Source organism: Gopherus evgoodei, chromosome 2 (assembly GCF_007399415.2).
Source record: "Gopherus evgoodei ecotype Sinaloan lineage chromosome 2, rGopEvg1_v1.p, whole genome shotgun sequence".
In the NCBI taxonomy this organism is placed as follows: Eukaryota; Metazoa; Chordata; order Testudines; family Testudinidae; genus Gopherus; species Gopherus evgoodei.
Genome location: NC_044323.1, coordinates 219890022 through 219910793, shown reverse-complemented (window position 1 = coordinate 219910793; position 20772 = coordinate 219890022). Strand labels below are relative to the sequence as shown.

The 20772-nt window shown below is 40.3% G+C and overlaps 1 protein-coding gene across 1 annotated transcript in view; it reads left to right on the top strand.

The window, feature by feature from the left end:
- Positions 1 to 20772, top strand: part of CCDC178 (coiled-coil domain containing 178) — a 360418-nt gene that overhangs the window by 308209 nt on the left and 31437 nt on the right. The window contains exon 18 of the mRNA XM_030552997.1: positions 15146 to 15280. Within this exon, the coding sequence (XP_030408857.1) occupies positions 15146 to 15280 (135 nt within the window). The remainder of the gene's footprint in view (positions 1 to 15145; positions 15281 to 20772) is intronic.

Genomic DNA, 20772 nt, shown 5'->3' with positions numbered 1-20772 from the left:
TGAATGTATTGTGAGGGGCACAGGCTGCGCCTTGACATTCATATTGTGGATGTTGTGCAGACTACCTGCTAAAATTGGTGTCAGATCAACTCTATGCCTCTATTCCTGGAGAATGTTTGGCCAAGTACGACCACCTATAGGTAGCTGTAAACGGGCAGACTCACCCCGTGGCGCTCCCTGCTGGTGTCTTCGGGGAATTAGCTCAGTTTCCAGCCCAGAGCGCCCTCTGCAGGCCGGTGATCCGCCTGTTCCGTGGCCCCGAGTCCTTCCCTGGACCCAGTGCCCTTTTACATGGAGTGCTGCCCCCAAGCAGTCACCCCTTTCTCTGAGAGTTTCCCCTTCCCAGGGGACCCCCACCCTCTATCCCCACTTTGCCTCAGTAGATGGCTACTGCCCAGTCTCCATCTAGCCCCCATTCACTGGGGAAGACTGCAGTATCAGCCACTCATCATAGGCAACGGGGTTTGGACTGGCTGCCTTTACCCACCCTCCGGCTGCCCCTCTGCAAGCCCAGTACCTAGGAGGCGTAGAACTAGGCCCTACAGCCTGGGGAGTTTCTGGCCTAGGGCTTCGCCGCTCCTAAGGCCTTTCCCCAGCCCTGTCTTCCTCTAGGTCCCCTGGGTGAGTTCCCAAGCAGTCAGACCTGTCTCCCTCTCCAGTCAGAGAGAGACTGTTTTCTTCTGGCTTCCCTGGCCCTCCTATAAGGCCCTGTTGCTCTGTTTGGGGCGTGGCCCCAGCTGCAGCCTCTTCCCCAATCAAAGCAGCCTAAAGGCTGCTTTCCCCAGCCACAGCCCCCTTTCAGGGCTGTTTTTAACCCCTTCTGGGCAGGAACAGGGGTCCACCCTGCTACAGTAGCACAGCTGAAGGAGGTAACAAACTTGTGGTTTTGTAACTCATTCTTTAACGATTTAATACATTCTAGAAAGAAAAACAAAATATTTATTCTGTTTTTGTTTTTGTGGTTATTTTGCTGACCTGACTCTTTTTTTTTTTTTTTTGTGAAGTCTCCTTTACGGTGCTAAGAAGTGAGGGCATCAAATCATGTTCAACAGGAAGGAAATCCAGTTGAGCCCCAGACAGTTCTCCTCTCCTTTCTCATTTAGTGGAGCCCCAGGGAAAGTACAGATTATAAGAGAGAGGAAGGAAACATGGAAAGGCATTAGGAGGTGTGACATAAATAGGGTGTCCAGATGTCCTGATTTTATAGGGACATTCCCGATTTTTGGGGCTTTTTCTCATATAGGTACCCATTAACCCCCACCCCATCCCAATTTTTCACACTTGCTATCTGGTCATCCTAGACACAAAGGCCTATTTGTGGTTCTCCACTATGGCCATATCTACACTACTAAGTTAAGTCAATTTCATGTAAGTTGACGTCGAGCCTCCAATTTAAGCAAGTCGATCTTGCGTTTCCACACTATGCTCATTGTATCGGTGGAGTGCATCGTCATTAGCAGGGCTTGCATCAACGCACAGAGCACTGCATTATGGGATAGCTCATGTAGCCGAGTGAAATTTTGGGTTGCGCTTGCGATGCCTTATGGGACCAAAACATTTGTGTGGGTGGTTATGGGAACATGGCATTAGCCTTCCATGATGCACTTACCTCCTTCCCTCCCTCCCTCCCTGAAATCAACAGCAAACAAACCAAACCTTTTTCACACCTTTTTTCATAAGCCTGGGTTACCCACACAGACGCCATAGTATGATAAGCATGTACACTGTTGTTGTGAGCATTACAAACACCTCATGCCTTATCCTGTAGTATTTACACAGCTGATACAGGAGCCACCACATGGGACAATTTGATGTCACTCAAGCGGCCCTGCTGGAAGACACAGAGTGGAGCAATTTGCAGTTTCTAGAGGCAATCATGCATCACCTTGACACAGTTGAGCACCACTTCTGGGCCCAGGAAACTACAACTGACAAGTGGACCACATCATTATGCAGCTATGGGATGATGAACAGTGGCTGCAGAACTTTCAGATGCATAAGGCCACTTTCCAAGAACTGTGTGAAGAGATTTCCCCAGCCCTGAAGCTCAGCAGTACTAAAATGAGAGCTGCTCTGACAGTGGAGAAGTGAGTGGTGATAGCTCTGTGGAAGCTTGCAATGGCAGACTGCTACTATCAGCTGGGAATCAATTCGGAGTTAGAAAATCTACCGTGGGATCTGTTGTGATCCAAGTTCGTAGGGTCATCAACAGACTTATGCTAAGAAGAATAGTGGCTCTGGGCAATAGTGCAGGACATAGTGGATGGTTTTGCCGTAATGGGATTCCCTAACTGCAGTGGAGCTATAGACAGAATGGATATCCCTTTCTTTGCACCAGACCACCTTGCAGAAGAGTACATAAACCAAAAGGGGTACTTCTCAATGGTGTTGTAAGCGCTGATGAATCACAGGGGCCATTTCACTGACATCAGCATGGGATGGTTCGGAAAGGTGCATGATGCATGCATCTTTAGGTACTCTGGTCTGTTCAGAAAGCTGTAAGCAGGGACTTTCTTTCCAGACTGCAAAATAACCATTGGTGATGTTGAAATGCTAATCATGATCCTGGGAGGCCCAGCCTACCCCTTGCTTCCATGGGTCATGAAGCCATACACAGGCAGCTTGGTTCAAGCATAGGCTGAGCAAGTGCAGAATGGTGGTGGAATGTGCCTTTGGACATTTAAAAGGTGGTTGGTGTTGTTTGCTTTCTAGGTTAGACCTCAGTGAAAGCAATATCCCCATTGTTATTTCTGCCTGCTATGTTCTCCATAATACTTGTGAAACAAAGAGAAAAAAGTTTCTGGTGGGGTGGAGGGTTGAGGAAGATTACTTGGCAGCCAATTTTGAGCAGTCAGACACCAGGGCAATAAGAAGAGCACATCAAGGGGCTCTGTGTCTCCATGAGGCTTTGAAAACCCGTTTCAGCAGTGAGCCAGAGTAACATGACACTTATCTGTGTTGTTCCTTACCAAACTATCCCCTTCATTGCATTTTCTTCCCTGTAAAGTCTACTCCCACTAACCACTGTGTGTTGAATGAATAAAGAGCCTTTTCTCCTCAATCTGTTAAATTTTATTATGCACACAGACAGAGACAGCAAAGAAAAGTAAGATAACCTGGGGCAAAAGGGCCGATAACACTGTGGGGAGAGAAACAAGGACAGCTTGCTTACAAATGCACTACGATAACAATCAAAGGTGTGGGAATGGGTGCTGTGATGTTACACCCCATATTCTTCATAGAGCTATGGTTATGATATGAATATGGTATAACTAAGATATACTTTATGCAAGATGGGTCTTTAAGATATCATTGGAAAGGTTATAATTTACTGAATGTGATTATCCAATTTGTATTCATGTATCATTTTTGTATCTGAAGCGGGGAATATTGACCCTGTCTCTGTATTTTAAATGTGCTACGTTGGATGAGGCCGAACAATGTTAGTGGCTTATTGAAGAAATGCACACAAGCATATGGATTATCCCAGGAACTGTGTGCAATAGAAATATCTCAGAGATAGCTCTACACAATGGAAACTGTTTGACCCAGGTCAGATAGCTCTATGCAGTGGGAACTGTTTGACCCACGTCACAGCAAAAAAGCTTTAAGTGTGAGGAAGATACAAAAGAGGAACAATGACAACAGGAGAGGACTTCACTCTTCCCACAACAACACACTTGAAATCATCTGAAGAACAAAGACTGAACTGTGGGAAGTGGTGGTTCGAGGCTAGAAGGATTTTTAGCCTGTATAAAAAAACCTGGGAAAGCCAAGGCAACTTGTGCCTTAAGAATCTGCCAACCTGTTTATCACTCCGGGTGAGAATTTGCTAATTTGTATCCTACCTATCTAGTGTGTTAAGCTCAGTTTGCGGCTTTTGTTTATTTACTAAGGTAATTGCTTTGTTCTCTTTGCTACCCCTTTAACCACTTAAAATCTACCTTTTGTAGTTAATAAACTTATTTTGTTATTAAACACAGTTTATGTAATTTCTAACTGGGAGGCAAGAAATCGTGCACATCTATCTTCACATTGAGGAAGAGGGTGGATTTTTATGAGCTTGTGCTGTGCAGATTTTTCTATACATTGCGAGACAGTATTATTTCGGGTTTATCTGCTAAAAGGAGTGTGCATGTGAGTGCTGCGGGAGTCCTCTCACACAGAGCTGACTTCAGTCTGTGTCTGCAGAGCAGTGTGGCCCTACCTCTGTGTGTGTGTGCTGCAAAAGGCCCGAGAGCGTAATTCAGCAAAGCAGGGAGAGGGTCGAGCAGGAGAGACTCAGTAAAATCCCAGTACATCAGATGGCATCCCAGAAGGGGAGTCCAACCCATCATAGGTGCCTTCTGGTCCTGGGACCCTCCCCTGGTGTTGAGTGCAAGGGATACTGAACTTCCCCCCCCCCCATACATCTCATAGGATGTTTGAGGGAGGAGGATGTGGAACTTGGCGATGATGGCAGCAGGTTCAGCATAGGCTGCAGAGGGACTAATTCTACAAGAAGCATTTGTTTAATCTTAAAAAAAAATCAAATAACTAACAATACCATTAAATAGTGGTGCTAGTAAAAAGAAAAATGTTCTTAATTCATGCTACTGTCGCTTTTCCTTAGTTTCTCCCAATAATAGTTAAAACTAAAGTGCCAATCTTAACTTCAGTTTTTCTCTTCATGGCATTTTGTTTTTAGTATGGGTTAACCACAGAATGTAAGACTGAATTTTAATTTTCCAGGCTTTTGTTAGTTTATTTTCCAACCATTCCTGAAATATAGTTTTTCTTTTTATTATTATTTAACATTGCTAATCTGCTCACCAAAGCTTTCACAACTGGAATATGATCAAAAGACAACTGCATCTTTTCCTGTATACTTGCACATCAGCTGGGAGATTTGGGTTTTCATGAGGCTTTTACTCATTTTTAAAGTATATCCAGGCTGTTGACAAAAAAGCTTTATTTAAATGAGCTATGTAATCTTTAACAGCAGTCTGTGGAACAGATTTGACAATAAAGAAATATCTCATTACCTAGGAGCTTTGTATATTATACAGGTGTAACTTGGTAGTTGAGTAGTATAAAAAGATAAATATTAACTGGATTTTTCTCATAAATCTGCCATTCTTACAGTGCCAAAATCTGTAGAGTTGTTGTAATTGTCATTGTTTGAGTTGTAACAATGAATGGAACTGATAAGGCTTATGTCATTTACATAGAATGCAGCATTCACATTGCATTATTGAATTAACATGAGACACATATTGGGTCTTCTGATATAAGATTAATATCATTTGAAAATAGAGGAAGTGTAGATTTAGGAATGGCACATTATTCCCTGTTTGAAATGTGATGGTGATCTGCTAAGATCAGAAGATTTTAGTAGGTGACTACTACTAACAGTGACTACTAATTAATAGTAGCAATGAAACTCCTGGTATTTGTTCTGTTTTTGTTTTGATTATATTTTTTCATAGCTTGATGCCTGATGTTAACAGGTCCTTATTGTATAATTACAAAACAACGTTATGAGAATCCAGTATGTCAGTTGCAGCATTATCAATCCAGAGAAGTGCCAAATGAATACAGCTAATGAAGGTATCCCAGATTCACGACAGGCTTTCTACTTTCATTTCCAGTGCCCAGCTCTGCCCTGGCCCACAGCAACTGGAAGAAGCCATTACAGAGAAAGTCTGGCTTCATCCCTATATCCCTGAGCTGGAGTATGCTCAATTGCTCTGTAGGGATGATGCATGTGCAGTTCGGTTACTTGTATGAGCTGTTGGGATTGAGCACGCTCAGTTGCCCTTTTGGGTCAGCTGCAAGAAACTCAAGTGCACTTAATGAGAATGGATTCTTTGAAGACTTTAGCTTCTGAAATCATACTTACCTCTACTGAGCATTTTAAAAGACATAAATTGGCACAATTTGGGCAGATTTTCACAAAGATAACAAGAAATATGGCCCTGATACAAAGGTCATCCACTATCATGTTTCAACCTCTGCTTCAAAGCATATGGGTGGTAGAACTCTTCTAAGAAAAGGTCATTAGAATTTTTTTAGCGTGGAAAAACCAACACATTTATCCTGTTGACCCTTGTCATAAACAGATAGTTAAGGGTTAATGCCTCTTTTACCTGTAAAGGATTAAGAAGTTCACCTAGCGTAGCTGACACCTGACCAGAGGAACCAATGGGGGGACAAGATGTTTCAAAAGGAAGGAGGAAAGTTTCCTTTGTTTAGAATCAGTTTCAGTTTCAGTCGGAGTGAAAAAGATCAAAGAACCAGCCTTTTATCAGAGTAGTAAGTTTTAGAAAAAATAAATAGGTTTATGTTTATTTTCTTTTGTAGCTTGTCTTTGTGCAATTTTAGGGGAATAATCAGATGTGAGTCTTCTTGTGTGTACTAAGGTTTTTGCCCAGGGGAACATCCTGTGTTTTAAATCTGTTGTCTGTGAGATCAGCTTGTATGCTGTCTCCCAGAGGTTTTTTTCTTTTACCTTTCTTTTCTTTAATTAAAAGCCTTCTTTTTAAGAACCTGATTGATATTTTTTCCCTGTTTTTTAGATCCAAGGTAATTGGATCTGGACTCACCAGGGAATTGATGGAGGAGTCTCTCAAGGCTACACAGGGAGGGGAAGGTTTTTGGGGGGAAGACAGAGTTTTCCAGATGACTCAGACATCTGGATGGTGGCAGCAAAACCAGATCTAAGCTGGTAATTAAGCTTAGAAGCGTTCATGCAGGTCCCCACATCTGTACCCTAAAGTTCAGAGTGGACGTGAAACCTATGACAACCCCTGACCTGCTCTTGAAGGGTATGTGGTTTTGGGTAAAATATAATCTATTTGCTAAGCATGTGTATAGAAATAATAATGGAATTTATTGAAGCTGTAACAACAAGCACAAGAACCAAAATATGTGTGTTAAAATAGGCTTAGCTATGACATAAGCATTAAGTGTTAAGGGCTTAGAATGAGGCCCAATATAAATTGGTAGTTGTTATAAGCTGGCCAAGAGTATTATATCACTTAGAAAAGTTAGATGCCTGCAAGTCACCAAGGCCTGATGAAATGCATCCTAGAATACTCAAGGAGTTAATAGAGGAGGTATCTGAGCCTCTAGCTATTATCTTTGGAAAGTCATGGGAGACAGGAGAGATTCCAGAAGACTGGAAAAGGGCAAATATAGTGCCCATCTATAAAAAGGGAAATAAAAACAACCCAGGAAACTACAGACCAGTTAGTTTAACTTCTATTCCAGGGATGATAATGGAGCAAGTAATTAAAGAAATCATCTGCAAACACTTGGAAGGTGGTAAGGTGATAGGGAATAGCCAGCATGGATTTGTAAAGAACAAATTGTGTCAAACCAATCTGATAGCTTTCTTTGATAGGATAACGAGTCTTGTGAATAAGGGAGAAGCAGTGGATGTGGTATACCTAGACTTTAGAAATGCATTTGATACGGTCTCACATGATATCGTTATCAATAAACTAGGCAAATACAATTTAGATGGGGCTACTATAAGGTGGGTGCATAACTGGCTGGATAACCGTACTCAGAGAGTAGTTATTAATGGTTCCCAATCCTGCTGGAAAGGTATAACAAGTGGGGTTCTGCAGGGGTCTGTTTTGGGACTGGCTCTGTTCAATATCTTCATCAACGACTTAGATGTGGCATAGAAAGTACGCTTATTAAGTTTGCGGATGATACCAAACTGGGACGGATTGCCACTGCTTTGGAGGACAGGGTCAAAATTCAAAATGATCTGGACAGCTTGGAGAAATGGTCTGAGGTAAATGGGATGAAGTTCAGTAAACACAAATGCAAAGTGCTCCTCTTAGGAAGGAACAATCAGTTGTTCCATGAGGGCAGGGGACTGGACTCGATGACTTCTCGAGGTCCCTTCCAGTCCTAGAGTCTATGAATCTATGAATCTATGCTTTACCTAAGGTTATAAAATTTAGCAATATGTGTCTTATGATAGTTTAGCAATGCATTATGTGATAAATAGGTAAGCCAGGAACAAACATCTTAGGCTATCTTTCCAATAAGATAATCATGGATCTAACAAAATTGACTTATCAAAATTATTGGACATTGATTGATGCAAGCGAGGTTTTAACAGTTAGAAGCTTAGCTGTGGGGAACTGGAATACTACACACACTGCCAGGAGGCTGGCACCTTACCATATATGATCCCAGGCATATTTGGGTGGAATAGGAAAAGTTGTGTAAAAGGTGTGGTTTATCCAAGCTCTTGTTTGGACACCGGGGAATGACATGGGATAACCAGGTAGGAAACCTGGCCCAGTGCCCTCCTTTGGGGGTGATCTCCACTTATTTCTTCTATCTTTGTTTCTAAAGATATCCATAAGGTTGTAAGTAAGCACAGTGTAAGACTAAGTATGAACAGTGGAAGAAACCACTTTGCTATACTTATGTATATTGATTTTTCTATTATTTCAATTATATCTGTATTAACTAAACCTCATAAAGTTTCTGTCTTCACCAATTTCATCTTCTTATTTAACTCTGAATAGCCACCGAGAAAGAACCTGTCATCTGTGACAAGTGCCCATCGCACGCCAATAAATGTGTTTATTGTTGTAAGAATTGATCAGGCTGTAGTCCCTAGCCTCATTCTCTGAAACAGTTGAAGTGTTCTGGTTGAAATTTTCCAACAAATTCACCCTGAGCCAGACACCCAGTGTAGAAAATTTCAGATCAGTTAAGGTTGAGCAAAATTATAAGCAACTGAAAACAGGGTTTTATAATGGGAAGTGTCAGGCAACCTGTATAATAGGCAGTGCTACCAGCACTGCCCATAATACTCTCTGTCAGTTGTTACTTTATTTAGTAACCTTTGGGATTTGCTGTATAATACTCTCTGTCAGTTGTTACTTTATTTAGAACCTTTGGGATTTGCTGTATTAGTCCTTCTTGGAATATGTTAAACTTTTGTATAATTCCAATTTGTAGAAATGAAAATTTTAAGCACACAGGGCCTGATTGTCCTTTCTCTTACACTGGTGTAAATCAGGAACTGTACTGAAATCAGTGGAGTTTCACTGATGCAAAATAGGTATAAGTAAGAGGAGAATCAGGCCTATGATCACAGCTCCATTTAATGCCAGTACTTAATCTTTGACCAGAAGTGGTAACTGAAGCAACCTAAGAAGAATGTTAGCCACCACTGAAAATGCACTTCTGGCTTTGGAGACCTCTCTGTGTTCCAGTCTGGATTTTTGCAGGGTCTACATTCAGTAGCCATAATGAGCTTTTAACCAGATGAATCTCTCTTATAGGTCTATGTACTATGCTATATCTGCCCAACAATGAGGCTTTGGGCTAGCCCCAGGCAGCTAGGATACCATAATAAAAGCTGGTCTGCTATCAGTCCTGGGTAACAAGATTGACAAGGACTGCTCCTGTCTATCCTTTGATGCTATGGGTTTGCATAAAGTACTGGCTCTTTTATCCATGCTTTTGGTTCAAAATTTGACCTACCTAAAAATAGTTATAATCTGGTGGGATATGTGCCTCAGAATCTTGGTTCCTCCAATGAGAAATTACAGATAAAGATATTAGGTCTAGTGGTCACATGTATGTAATTCAGCAATGAATTAAATGAAGTCTGTGGTGGTACATTACTGTAAAAACTAGTCTAAGCAAGAAGAGAATCAGACCTAGTGTTTTTGTGGGACCCTCCTCTTTGCTGGGTCAGCAGTAGCAGCTAATTAACAACTCCCTTTTTTTTCCCAGAGCTGTGCTGATATTATTCATGATACTGATATATAAACAAAGAATTAAATAAACAGAGCCATATGCTCCCCTCTGCTGTGAGTCACAGAGGGGAACGACAACAAAAACAGGGTAAAACAGGGCAGTAAAGCTCTCAAACAACAGAATTGGGAGGGCAGCTTCTCCACAGCATACTTCCTCTCAGCAGGAGATCAGAGAAGTGCATCCATGGCAAAGCAATATGGTTAAAACTTCCTGGTTTCTGGGTTAAGGAGAGGGAGGAGCCATTCACTGCAGTATTCTCCCCTCCCAGCAAAGTAGAAATCTGTGGAAGTTAATGTTCCTCCTTGCAGCATTAACCTCTACTCTATGCCTGCACCAGCCCCCACTATTCCCCTGAGAGGGGTTACTTTGCAGCCAACTGAGCCAATATCACATCCTCAAGAGAGTAACATTGCATGGCAGGTACTGCAGGGGGTTTGGAGATTCTTTTCACGTGAATCCCCAAGGTTTGGAGGCTGTGCTGCTTGTGCCTTTGGTAGCCCACTCTTTGCTTCAACCCTGCGCCATTAAGGGAGCATTTGTCAGAAATGAGGTGAATATCATGCAGTGTCTGGGTTTTCTATCTATTCCTACAGCTTTTATGACAAGAAAGGACATACTTGTTTATAACTATTTTAAATTCAATTTATTTAGGAATACATAGAAACAAATCATATTTGTCAGATTCACAGGGACACAGTTATACATTTATTTTCAGATTTCTCAAGGGTTATTACAAGCAATGACACCTAGCAATTACTTTATTGCTGTCTTTTTACCTTTGATGTTATCATAGCATTCTTTCTCAAATCTGAACCTTAGAGTTCAGAAAATGAGATACTAGCATGAATTTCCCTAAGCTTAATTACCAGCTTAGATCTGATAGGCTGCCACCACCCAAAAATATAGTGTTTTGGGGCACTCTGACCTCCCCAACCTTCCCTGGGGACCCCAAGAACCCATATCCCTTGGGTTCTTAAAACAAGGAGAAATAAACCATTCCCCCACCTTTCCCCCCTCCCAGAACTTCCCTCCCTGGGCTATCCTGAGATACTGATCTAACCTCTTAAATCACCATACAGGGAAGCATCTCCCTTCCCTTTCGCAAAGAGGCAAACAGATTCAAGGAAAACAAAGAGAGATTTTATCACTCCCTCCTCCCGTCTCCCCCACCCGTCCTGGTGAGTTATCCCAATCCCCTGGGATAAAAACAAGGGACACAAAAAAAAAATCAATCAGGTTCTCTAAAAAGAAATCTTTTAATAAAAGAAAGGAAAAAGTAAAGAATTATCTCTGTAACTTCAAGATGTAACTATTACAGGGTCTTATAGCTTACAGACACCAGAAAGAGACTCCCCCACCCAGGTACCAATACATATCAAAATATTCCCAGCAACTACACATATAAAAGTTAACCAGCCAGATCCACAATTGCAAATAGAGTAAAACAATTAAAAAGCCAAAATCACCTGTTTTACTTACTATATGAAAAGAAACTTAGAGAGCCTGTAGTAATGTCTGGTCTCTCTCAGACCCTCCGAGAGAAGAACAATAGAACAAAGAACTCACACCCAAACTTCCCTCCACCCGAATTTAAAAGTATCTTGTCTTCTGATTGGTCTTCTGGTCAGGTGTCCAGTTTCCTGCTTGTAACCCTTTACAGGTATAAGAGACATTAACCCTTAACACTCTGTTTATGACAGATGTCCATTGGTGTGATAAAATAAAACAGCTGGCAAAGAGTTAAAGACTACCTGTTTGGTGCATGACCCAGCAGAGGATTTAAGGGAAGGTTATGGCCTCCTTCAAGGGACTAAGGGTAGGGATTTGACTGCAAATGTAGACATACCTCAGATAGCTTTGATCACGCTGGCTCAAGTAACAATAGTAATGAAGCCTGTCATAAACAGATAGTTAAGGGTTAATGTCTCTTTTTCCTGTAAAGGGTTAACAAACAGGGAACGAAAAACACCTGACCAGAGGACCAATCAGAAAACAAGATACTTTCAAATCTTGGTGGAGGGAAGCCTTTGTTTGTGTTTTTTTGGGGTTTGCTTTGTTCTCTCTGAGTCCTGAAAGGGACTAGACGTGCAACCAGGTTTCTTGCCAATCTCCCTGCTACAGTCTCTTATATATTCAGAATAGTGTGTATTCAGTAGAAAGACAGTTATAGTCTTTTGATTGTTTTCTGTATTTGCAAATGTGTAGTTTGCTGGAAGTATTTTAAATTGTATTTTGCTGGGGTGCAGGGGTTCTTCTCTTTAGTGTCTATAAGCTGAAAGACCCTGTAACTTTTACCATCTAAATTACAGAAACAACTTTTACTTTTTTTCTTTCTTTTCATTAAAAGTTTTGCTTTTTAAGACCTGTTTGATTTTTTCCCCTTGTTGAGGCTCAAGGGAATTGAGTCTGTACTTACGGGAAAGTGGTGGGAGACAAGGAGAAAGAAGGGAGGAGGGAACGGTGGAATCCCTTTGTTTAGATTCACGGAGCTTGACTCTGTCTATCTCTCCAGGATAGCCCAGGGAGGGAACGCCTGGGAAGGAGAGAGAAGAGGGGAAAAAAACTAATTTCTCTGTGTTGTTATTCAAGGAGTTTGAATCACGGTGATCTCCTAGTGTACCCAGGGCGGGAAAGATCTGGGAGGAAGAAAGAAGAAGGGGGAGAAATGGTTTATTACCCTTTGTTGTAAGACTCAAGGAATTTGGGTCTTGGGGGTCCCCAGGGAAGGTTTTGGGGGGACCAGAATGTATCAGGCACTCCAAGTCCTGATTGGTGGCAGCGCTACAAGTACTAAGCTGGTAATTAAGCTTAGAGAAATTCATGCTGGTACCCCAACTTTTGGACTCTAAGGTTCAGATTGGGGAAGTATACCATGACAAAGCCACCTTAGCACAAGCTAGCCACCCACATAAGTACACAGGGCAGACTTGTATTTGTACTGTGCTGCCACCTCTTCATTGTTATCAAAGCTAGCTCAGGTATGTCTATTCTGCTCATTCTAATTAAAGACAAGAGGCAAATGAGTAAAATAAAGGAAGATCATGGAGAGGAAGACGGGGTGAGTATAGGAGTGATAGGCCCATGTGCTTGCCTAGCCTAACTGCAATTTGCATGTTTTCTGTCACTTCTTTAAAACAGACATTATAAGGTAGCAATTTCCCATGTGCACATTGTACTGAATTATTTGTGATAGATGGCACTCAAAAGTTTTGAAGGTTTCATTTGGCTTGGATAAGGCAAAAATTTGGATGCAAACAAACCTTCTGGCATCTTTCTGTCTGTCTCCTTTCACGATCCTGAACCAAATCCTTCTGCCCTCACCCAGCCATCCTACCCGGACCTTCATTTTCCTCTCCACAAGAACCCATTCTATAACAACATTCCTTCTCGCAGCTTTCAGAACATTGAAAATATTCCATCGTGGCTTGCCTTCCATCTGACACTTTCTCTGTTGGGCCAAAGTGGACTGTTTTATTAAAATGTCATGTGTTGTTTCTTCCCTTACCTGCCTCCCTGCTGAAGGCCCAGAAAAGCCTCAAATCTTCTGAGATTTGAAAGCAACGGTTGGAATACCAGAGATTTAATGCCCACAGAGACCTCAAGATAGATTTCAGAAAAAGTATTTAGCATGTTAGAGATCAGAGAGGGAGCAGTGATACTTAGACAAACTTAGATTGAAAAATATGTTCACATTTGGTTTCAGATTTTGGCTGTGATTAGGACTGATTTTTATATTTTCCCAATTTATTTACCCAATTTTTTGTTCCATGTCATTGCAATGCATCTATGCTATTCAAACAGCCAAATTCAGATAAATAAATTATAAATTCTGACATACAAATATATGTTTTAATATTTTATGTCCTGAATTACTAAAATGCTGAGTACTCACAGCTTCCATGACTCAATGGGAGTTGTGCAAGTTCAGCACCTCTGAAAACTAGGCCATTAATTTTGAAAATGCTTATTAATTACTCTGTGGTCCATAATAGTTCCTTTGGCATCGCTATAATCTATATCCTTCTGAAAAAGTGGATAATTTTTCATATTACTCCATGCTGGCTCCTAAGCAATCATGTAAAGGCTTCCTTATTACTGGTCTCATTATTGACCTGTAGCATTGACCTTAATGAATTGTAGCATTTCCAAAGGAATGCTAGAATCTATTTTGCAAATGTGGTTGAAAGGCATACTCATAAAGGCCATGTGCTAACAATAGCTATGAAATTGTTATTGAAATAATTAGCATACTTGAACACAAAATCATGTTTCTAAACAAATTAATTTAGTTGGTTTTCATTTGTGTGTTTACAGATCAGCCAAAGGCACTAGTCCAGATTCTGGAAAAATGCTGGTAGAATTTCAGTTTAAGAAATAAACCAACTTTCAATTATAAGAGCACACCGCTATCTTCAACTACATTTTGTATTGGTAGCTTGTCGATTTTGATTAAAAGCTTTTGCGTCTAGACTGAGACCTGCTATGCAAAGTTTTTCTGTTTGAGTTATAAACACTTGAAAATTATGGAAATACAGACACAGTCTTAACTATGGGATATGAGAATATTGCTGCTATAGTAACTGATAAATTGTAAAAATACACTGTTTCCATTTCCAGTTTTAATCATTTCAATTAGCCCCCTTCTAGTCAGGACAGTTCTATGATCTGTAGTATCTTCTTCATATAAAGTCTTATTAAAAAATAGTGTCACTTTTCAACAGCTGCATTTGCTGTAATTTAGTGCAGTTAGATGCTTTCATGTCACATGGTTATAGCTAGGTAGATTAATAGTGAGTTTTATCTGGAAATTTCTTTCCTGTTATTGTTCTCCCTCAGCAGTTGATGGCTAAGTTAATTCTCTTTAGTTTTGTCATGCTCTAAAGCACACATTGCCAAGCTTTGATAAGCTTTACAAGGGGAAAAAAGCCATGGTGTCCATCAAAGTCTTAAACTTGCATTTTAAACTTTGCCCTGACCTGATGTGCCATTCAAAAAGCTTCAAAAGATTATTTTTTTAAGAAAGGTTCAATATGTCCCGAGGCTATCGGTTTTGAGTTAAACTGGGTGAAGTAGAAATATTTTACTCATCAGCTTTGCAGTCACAGAGTTTGCCTCAGCTAGAACAAAACTGCTGAGGCATTTAGAGAAAATTAACCCCCCATCCTGGCAGCCAGATGTGACTGGTTTCTGATGAATGCACATGAGTGGGCTGAAAAATCAAGAGACTGTGAAATTCCTGTCAGGTCCGTACAGTGCAGAATGGGCTATTGACTGCTTTCTATATTTCCCTCCATCATTCTTCTTGAACACTGCCATTAATTTCCTCTCCTGCTCTGACTTTTTTTCCCCTTCTTCCTCCCTTTAGCTCTCTGTGCTGCAAAGCAGGATGCACAGGGCATTGGTGGAGTACTTCAAACAGCGAGGCCTCTATAGCCAGGCTGGGCTGGCGAAGTTCCAGGCAGCCTCTCATGAGAATGCTCAGAAAATATTAGCTGTGCAGGTAGGTGATTGCAGAGAAGTAGGAAAGATCATTCTGATCTAGATTGAAAAGCAAATGATGGGTAGTGTGATGAAGCATTAAAACCATATCCCATCAGAGTTTTATAAATTTTTAACCTCTTTAATAAACTGGAATTGCATGAAGGATGAATTCAGGAAGTTAGCACATATACCATGCATAGTTTAAAAAAAGAGAAAGATTAAATTTATTTCTCACAAATCTTTGAAAAGATTATTATAAATACATTGGATATAAACATTTGAAAAATATAAAGGCATTAGTACTGCTGTTCTGCTGTTTTAGAAAATGTTATTGTGTACTGTTTTGCAGATCTTACTGCCATGGTAAACAATACTGTCATTTTCATTTTATTCGTATATAATTTCTTTAGTATGAAACTGCTATTTAGCTGAAGTACCACACCTTCATTATTAGGTTATGTGATAACTTCACCTTTATCCACTAATAAACAACACACCGGTGGGGGGAGAGGGAGGACGGAAGGGAGGGCACAAGGTTTAACAATGGTTTCCTCACAGGGATATAATGTTTAATATTTTGTGGGTTTTAATTTTCCAGGTATATGTTTACATTTACTGGGGAAATTTGCTTTTATGTAATGTAGTTTAAATGTTCTATTCTTTTTCTCATGCAGTGGCATGTTGTTAATATTTTTGTAAAGCCACTCCTTTCAGTCTTTTTCCACAGTTAATGACCATAACCAGCAGGCATTTGAGAAATGTTTGTAAAAGACTGGAGTGAAAAATGTCTTCAGTCTTGTTTTATGCAAAATAAATAAAAAAAAAATGTAGCTGCTAGATCTTTAATGCATCATATTCTTATAAATTTTCACTTCTATTTTCCACTATAGAGTTTTGCTGTACAGTCCTTAGGATGCCATGTTTGTATTAAACTTTAATATTATGCAATTCCATTTCACAATTATTATTAGCATGATGTAAGGAAAAAACGAGCTTGAACAAAACTTTTTGAACTACTATAAATTGCATCATCACTGTGATCCAGTCTCAAAATCTTCACTGAGGATTTTTTTAAACCTATGGCTTTTGTTATATACATCCAAATGTGTTTCATTGTTGAAGATTCAGAAAATCCAAATCATATTAATGGAAAAAAAGAAAAGGAAAAACTAATTGAAAAATAAAAATAGAATGAGATTTTCCACACTTCTAGTGATTTGAAATGCTCCATTAATTTTTATGGCATATTTAGTCAGTATTCTCTTATTTTTGTCAAATATTATACTAGAATTGTGTGCTTATTAAGACAAATAAGCAGTTAATTATACTTAAAATTTTACATTTAAAATTTGAAAAACTGGAAATGCTTCCTTTTGAATTTCACAGTGGCATAGCTATGATGATGAGTCTTGATCTTTTTTGTATTCAACTTCTCTAACTGTGTTGAAGAAAAGAGGTGATTAATATGTAGCCTAGAGCTCATGAATAATAACAAGTTACATAGAAGCCACAGGTGCCAGTTGGTTTCCTCACATATGAATCTTTAAGTTAGTCTAGGCTAATGTTATGTAGCATTTTAATGGCAGTGCTATCAACATAACCTGTGATTGAAGTCTTATATCAATAACTAGTCTATATTGTAATGAATGAGCTCTCTGGAAATCATTTGTTCTTGCATAAAATAAATGATTTCTATCATTCATATTGAGAATAAATTGTCTCTATAAATTCAGTTATCCTGAACAATTGAAGTAGCTAGAAATGGGCCTATACCCATCCTTCAGACACAAACTTCATCAACATTTGGGGAAGTTCAGGTCCAAATTTTGCAGCTCAGAACTACTTTTAAAAATGACATTTACAATATTTAGTGTTTCAGAAACTCTGGAACAGTGTATTTTCCATGTGCTGATGATACCCATTCTAACATGGATTCTGTTATTCTAATATCCTTTCTATGTTCGTTACTTGAAATGACTCTTTATGGTAGGGCTTGCCTATATGGTGGTTAATGCATTCTGAGGATGTGTGATTTCTAAAGCAGATTAACATGCTGCACATTAACTGGTCCCTGCTGGTGCGCTTTAACACAGTGCTGTTTGAAACAGTACTACGTTAAGGCACACTAGGGAGCCTTTAGTGCACACCGGTATCAAATCTGGGAGCAGGGGCAGTGTGAGGGGTGCCCGTGTGGACATGTGCAGGAGCAACGTGTACCAGTGTTCGGTCTACACAGACCAATTGATGGGAAAAAATTCATGCTCTTTGGAAATCGCATCCCCGGAGAGCACATGACCACATTATGTCCAGACAAGCCCATAGGAAACATAGAAAATTATAATGGAAAAGCTAGTTCAGTTAGGCCATAGAAAACAGTTCTGAGGTATTTAAAAGCGTGTTTCCTGTCAGCAAAATGTAATTGTATTTTGTGATTCCCAGCATATGGATTGTTGCATTTCTGCGTGAACTGATGCCTTCAATTTAGCATTGTTAGTGCCAGATTGTCTCTAACCATTTAGCAAATAGCTATATAAGCTCTTATACTGGTGTCTGTCACCGTAGTATCTGAGTGCTTCCTAAGTCTAAAAAATGACAATAATGATACCTCTCTCCTCCTTTCTCACCAGCAAGAGATGGGCTTGGTTTGTTATTTTTGTTATTTAATATTTATATTGTGGTAGTGCCTAGAGGCTGGGGCCCCATTGTGCCAGGCACTGTGCAAATAAAAAGACAGTTACTGGCTAGGAGACTTTACATTCTAATAACATACATTGGATACAATAAACAGATAGGATGGAACACAAGATAATAATAGTGACAGTGATGAACAGTGAAATAGGCAGAAGTTACAGCACACAAGGTGCCTAACCATTCTCAAGAGTTTTGTAGGCACCAGGGCTTAGGTGGGTTGTAAGGAGAGATTTAAAGGAGGATAATGTAGTGGCCTTGCAGATTTTTACAGAGAGCTCCTTCCTCAAACACCTGGTGACATATGAGAATGCATGGCAGTGCTTGTTGGAAAATTTGACAAACGGACAATTAAGGGCAGTGTCATTAGCAGAGTGGAGTTGGGACTTGACGTCGTGTAAGTATACATGAGTTCACAGATACGGCGGGGATAGGCTGTGGAGTGCCTTAATAGTGAAGATAAGAAGTTTGTATATGATGTTGTGGTGAAGAAGGGGGGGTCAGTGGAGCAATGCAAAGAAAAGGCGTGACATGATCAAAGAGATGAACCAAGAAGATTTTTTTGCTATAGGGTTTTGAATGGATTTTAAATCGGGCAAGATGAGATTTGTCAAAACCAGAGAGAAGGATGTTACAGTAGTCAAGACACATGATGATGAGGGTCTGCAGGAGAATTTTAGCTGTGTGGCTGGAGAATAAAGGCCAGATCTTGCATAAGTTTTACAGGCAGAAGCAGCAACATTTAAACACTGCTTGAATGAAAGGGTCTAGAGAGAGGGACAAGTTGAAGATAATACCCAGGTCTCAGGCCTGCATGACAGAAACAATGGTGATGTTTTCCACAGTGACTTTAAAAAGAGGGAGAGGAGAGGATTTGAGGGAAAAGATAAAGATCTCTGCTTTAGTCAGATTAAGCTTGAGTGGATGGCTGCATGTCAGTGACAAGATATCAGAAAGACGGATTGAAATTTTAGTTTGGACAGAAGGAGATGGGTAAGAGGTGGAGCGGTAGATCTGAGAGTCATCATGTCACAATTATTGAAGTCGTATACGTGAATAAGATAACCCAGAGACAGTGCAGAGGGAGAAGAGCAGGGGCCCAATATGGAGTCCTATGAGACTCCCCCTGAAAGATGGAGCACTGAAGAGGACGATCCTCCAAATGAAACACTGAAGGAGCACTTAAAGAGATAGGAGGAGAACCAGGAGAGGATTGAGTCACAAAAGCCAAAGTCGGACAAAATTTCAAGAAGAAGAGTGTGGTTGACAGTGTCATAAAGGAGCTGAGAAGTCAAGTAGGATAAGAATGGAGTGTTATATCTATTTGTTCATGTGCTTATGTCTGAGAAAATAAACATATGAAATTGGGTTGCTATTGTAGGACATCTTGGGTAAAGAGAGGGGCTTTACTCTCAGTTCTGATTGCCGCAAAGTTGTTGATCAGTCATATTTCATTTGGCAGTGTTCCATAATTCACATTCTGGCCAGGAAACTGCAGAAGCGGCCAGAGTCAAAGGCCATCTTCATGATTCCATCCCCGCAGATTACCTGCTGGCCTTCCATGGCCCACATGGCACCACAGTTGCTGTCCAGAACCCCTTTGGGAGGGATCCCATCTAATGGAAAAGAAAATCGCCTACATTAATTATGATTGGAAAAAATAGATTTTCATAATTGTCTCACTTAAAATGTATAAGTCAACAGGCCAAGTCCTGCAACGATTTACTAATTGTAGAGCTTACTTTTGGGAATAATCATGCCGAAATCAATCAAATTGTTCATGGTAATAAGCAGTATACCTGGTAATAAGCATGATAGGTGGAGCACAGGCTGCTTGCTGTCTCTGGAGCATTTAGTTCAAGCTGTCCATAAATCCCCATTCCACTTGAGCACCTAGAGCCAGCTGGCCCAGCACCAAAAGTGACTGCCTTTTAAGTGGCAGAGTTTCATCACAGACTTAAATTATCCTTGGACAGTTAGGGCCAAGTTCCCTGCTTCCCAAGATTATGCACAATAAGGCAGAGAGGGAGTCACCAGGGAGCCAGCTACTGCTCCCTGCTTCTCTGCAAAAACCTAAAATAGATTGCAGCGATGTGGGGGTTTCCCAAAATGCAATAGCTGTTTGCAGAACCAAGGCACTGTCCAACTAGTTGAGCATAACCAGAATACATTGCAGTCCTCCTCCTTGCCTCCTGCCTCAGGAGCTGTGAAGAAGATGGTGTACCTGGAAGATGACCGAGCTGGTTCTATACTTGCTGGGCAGTCCCCAGTAGTTAGGAGGATACATCCAAGATCTGTTCCCTTTTGGTCACCTGAGCAGCATAAAAAGAGCAAAGTGGAGCAGAAAATTAGCACCATAACTTGGAATCAGTTTGTACAATTTATCAAACACATTGGATCTTTTCATAACAGACTTTGTATGGTTGTTATTTGTTATTAACTTGTGTGTGGCAGGTATGAGAGATTAGAAATCATGTGCTAAGTAGATAAGGGTCGAAGGGTAAAAAAGGCAACAACACTAGTGGCATCCAAAGCACCAAAAATAATGAGTGTCTCCTATGAAGCCAGAATTTCTGGGAGCACCAGCTGATCAGGTATACACACTCATCATTCTTTTTCCACTGGTTATGAGTTCCATATTTTCTGTAACATGCTGCTAGAACTAGGAATAAAATGCACATTCAGAAAAGCTTTTGATTTTTATGCTTTTTACTAAACTAAATGTATATGATCATGGAGGAAATCTACTTTTGCCCATGTATAATATATGAGTGCTTTAACCCATTCTTTTTTTTTCTAAAAGTGAAATATATATGCTATTTT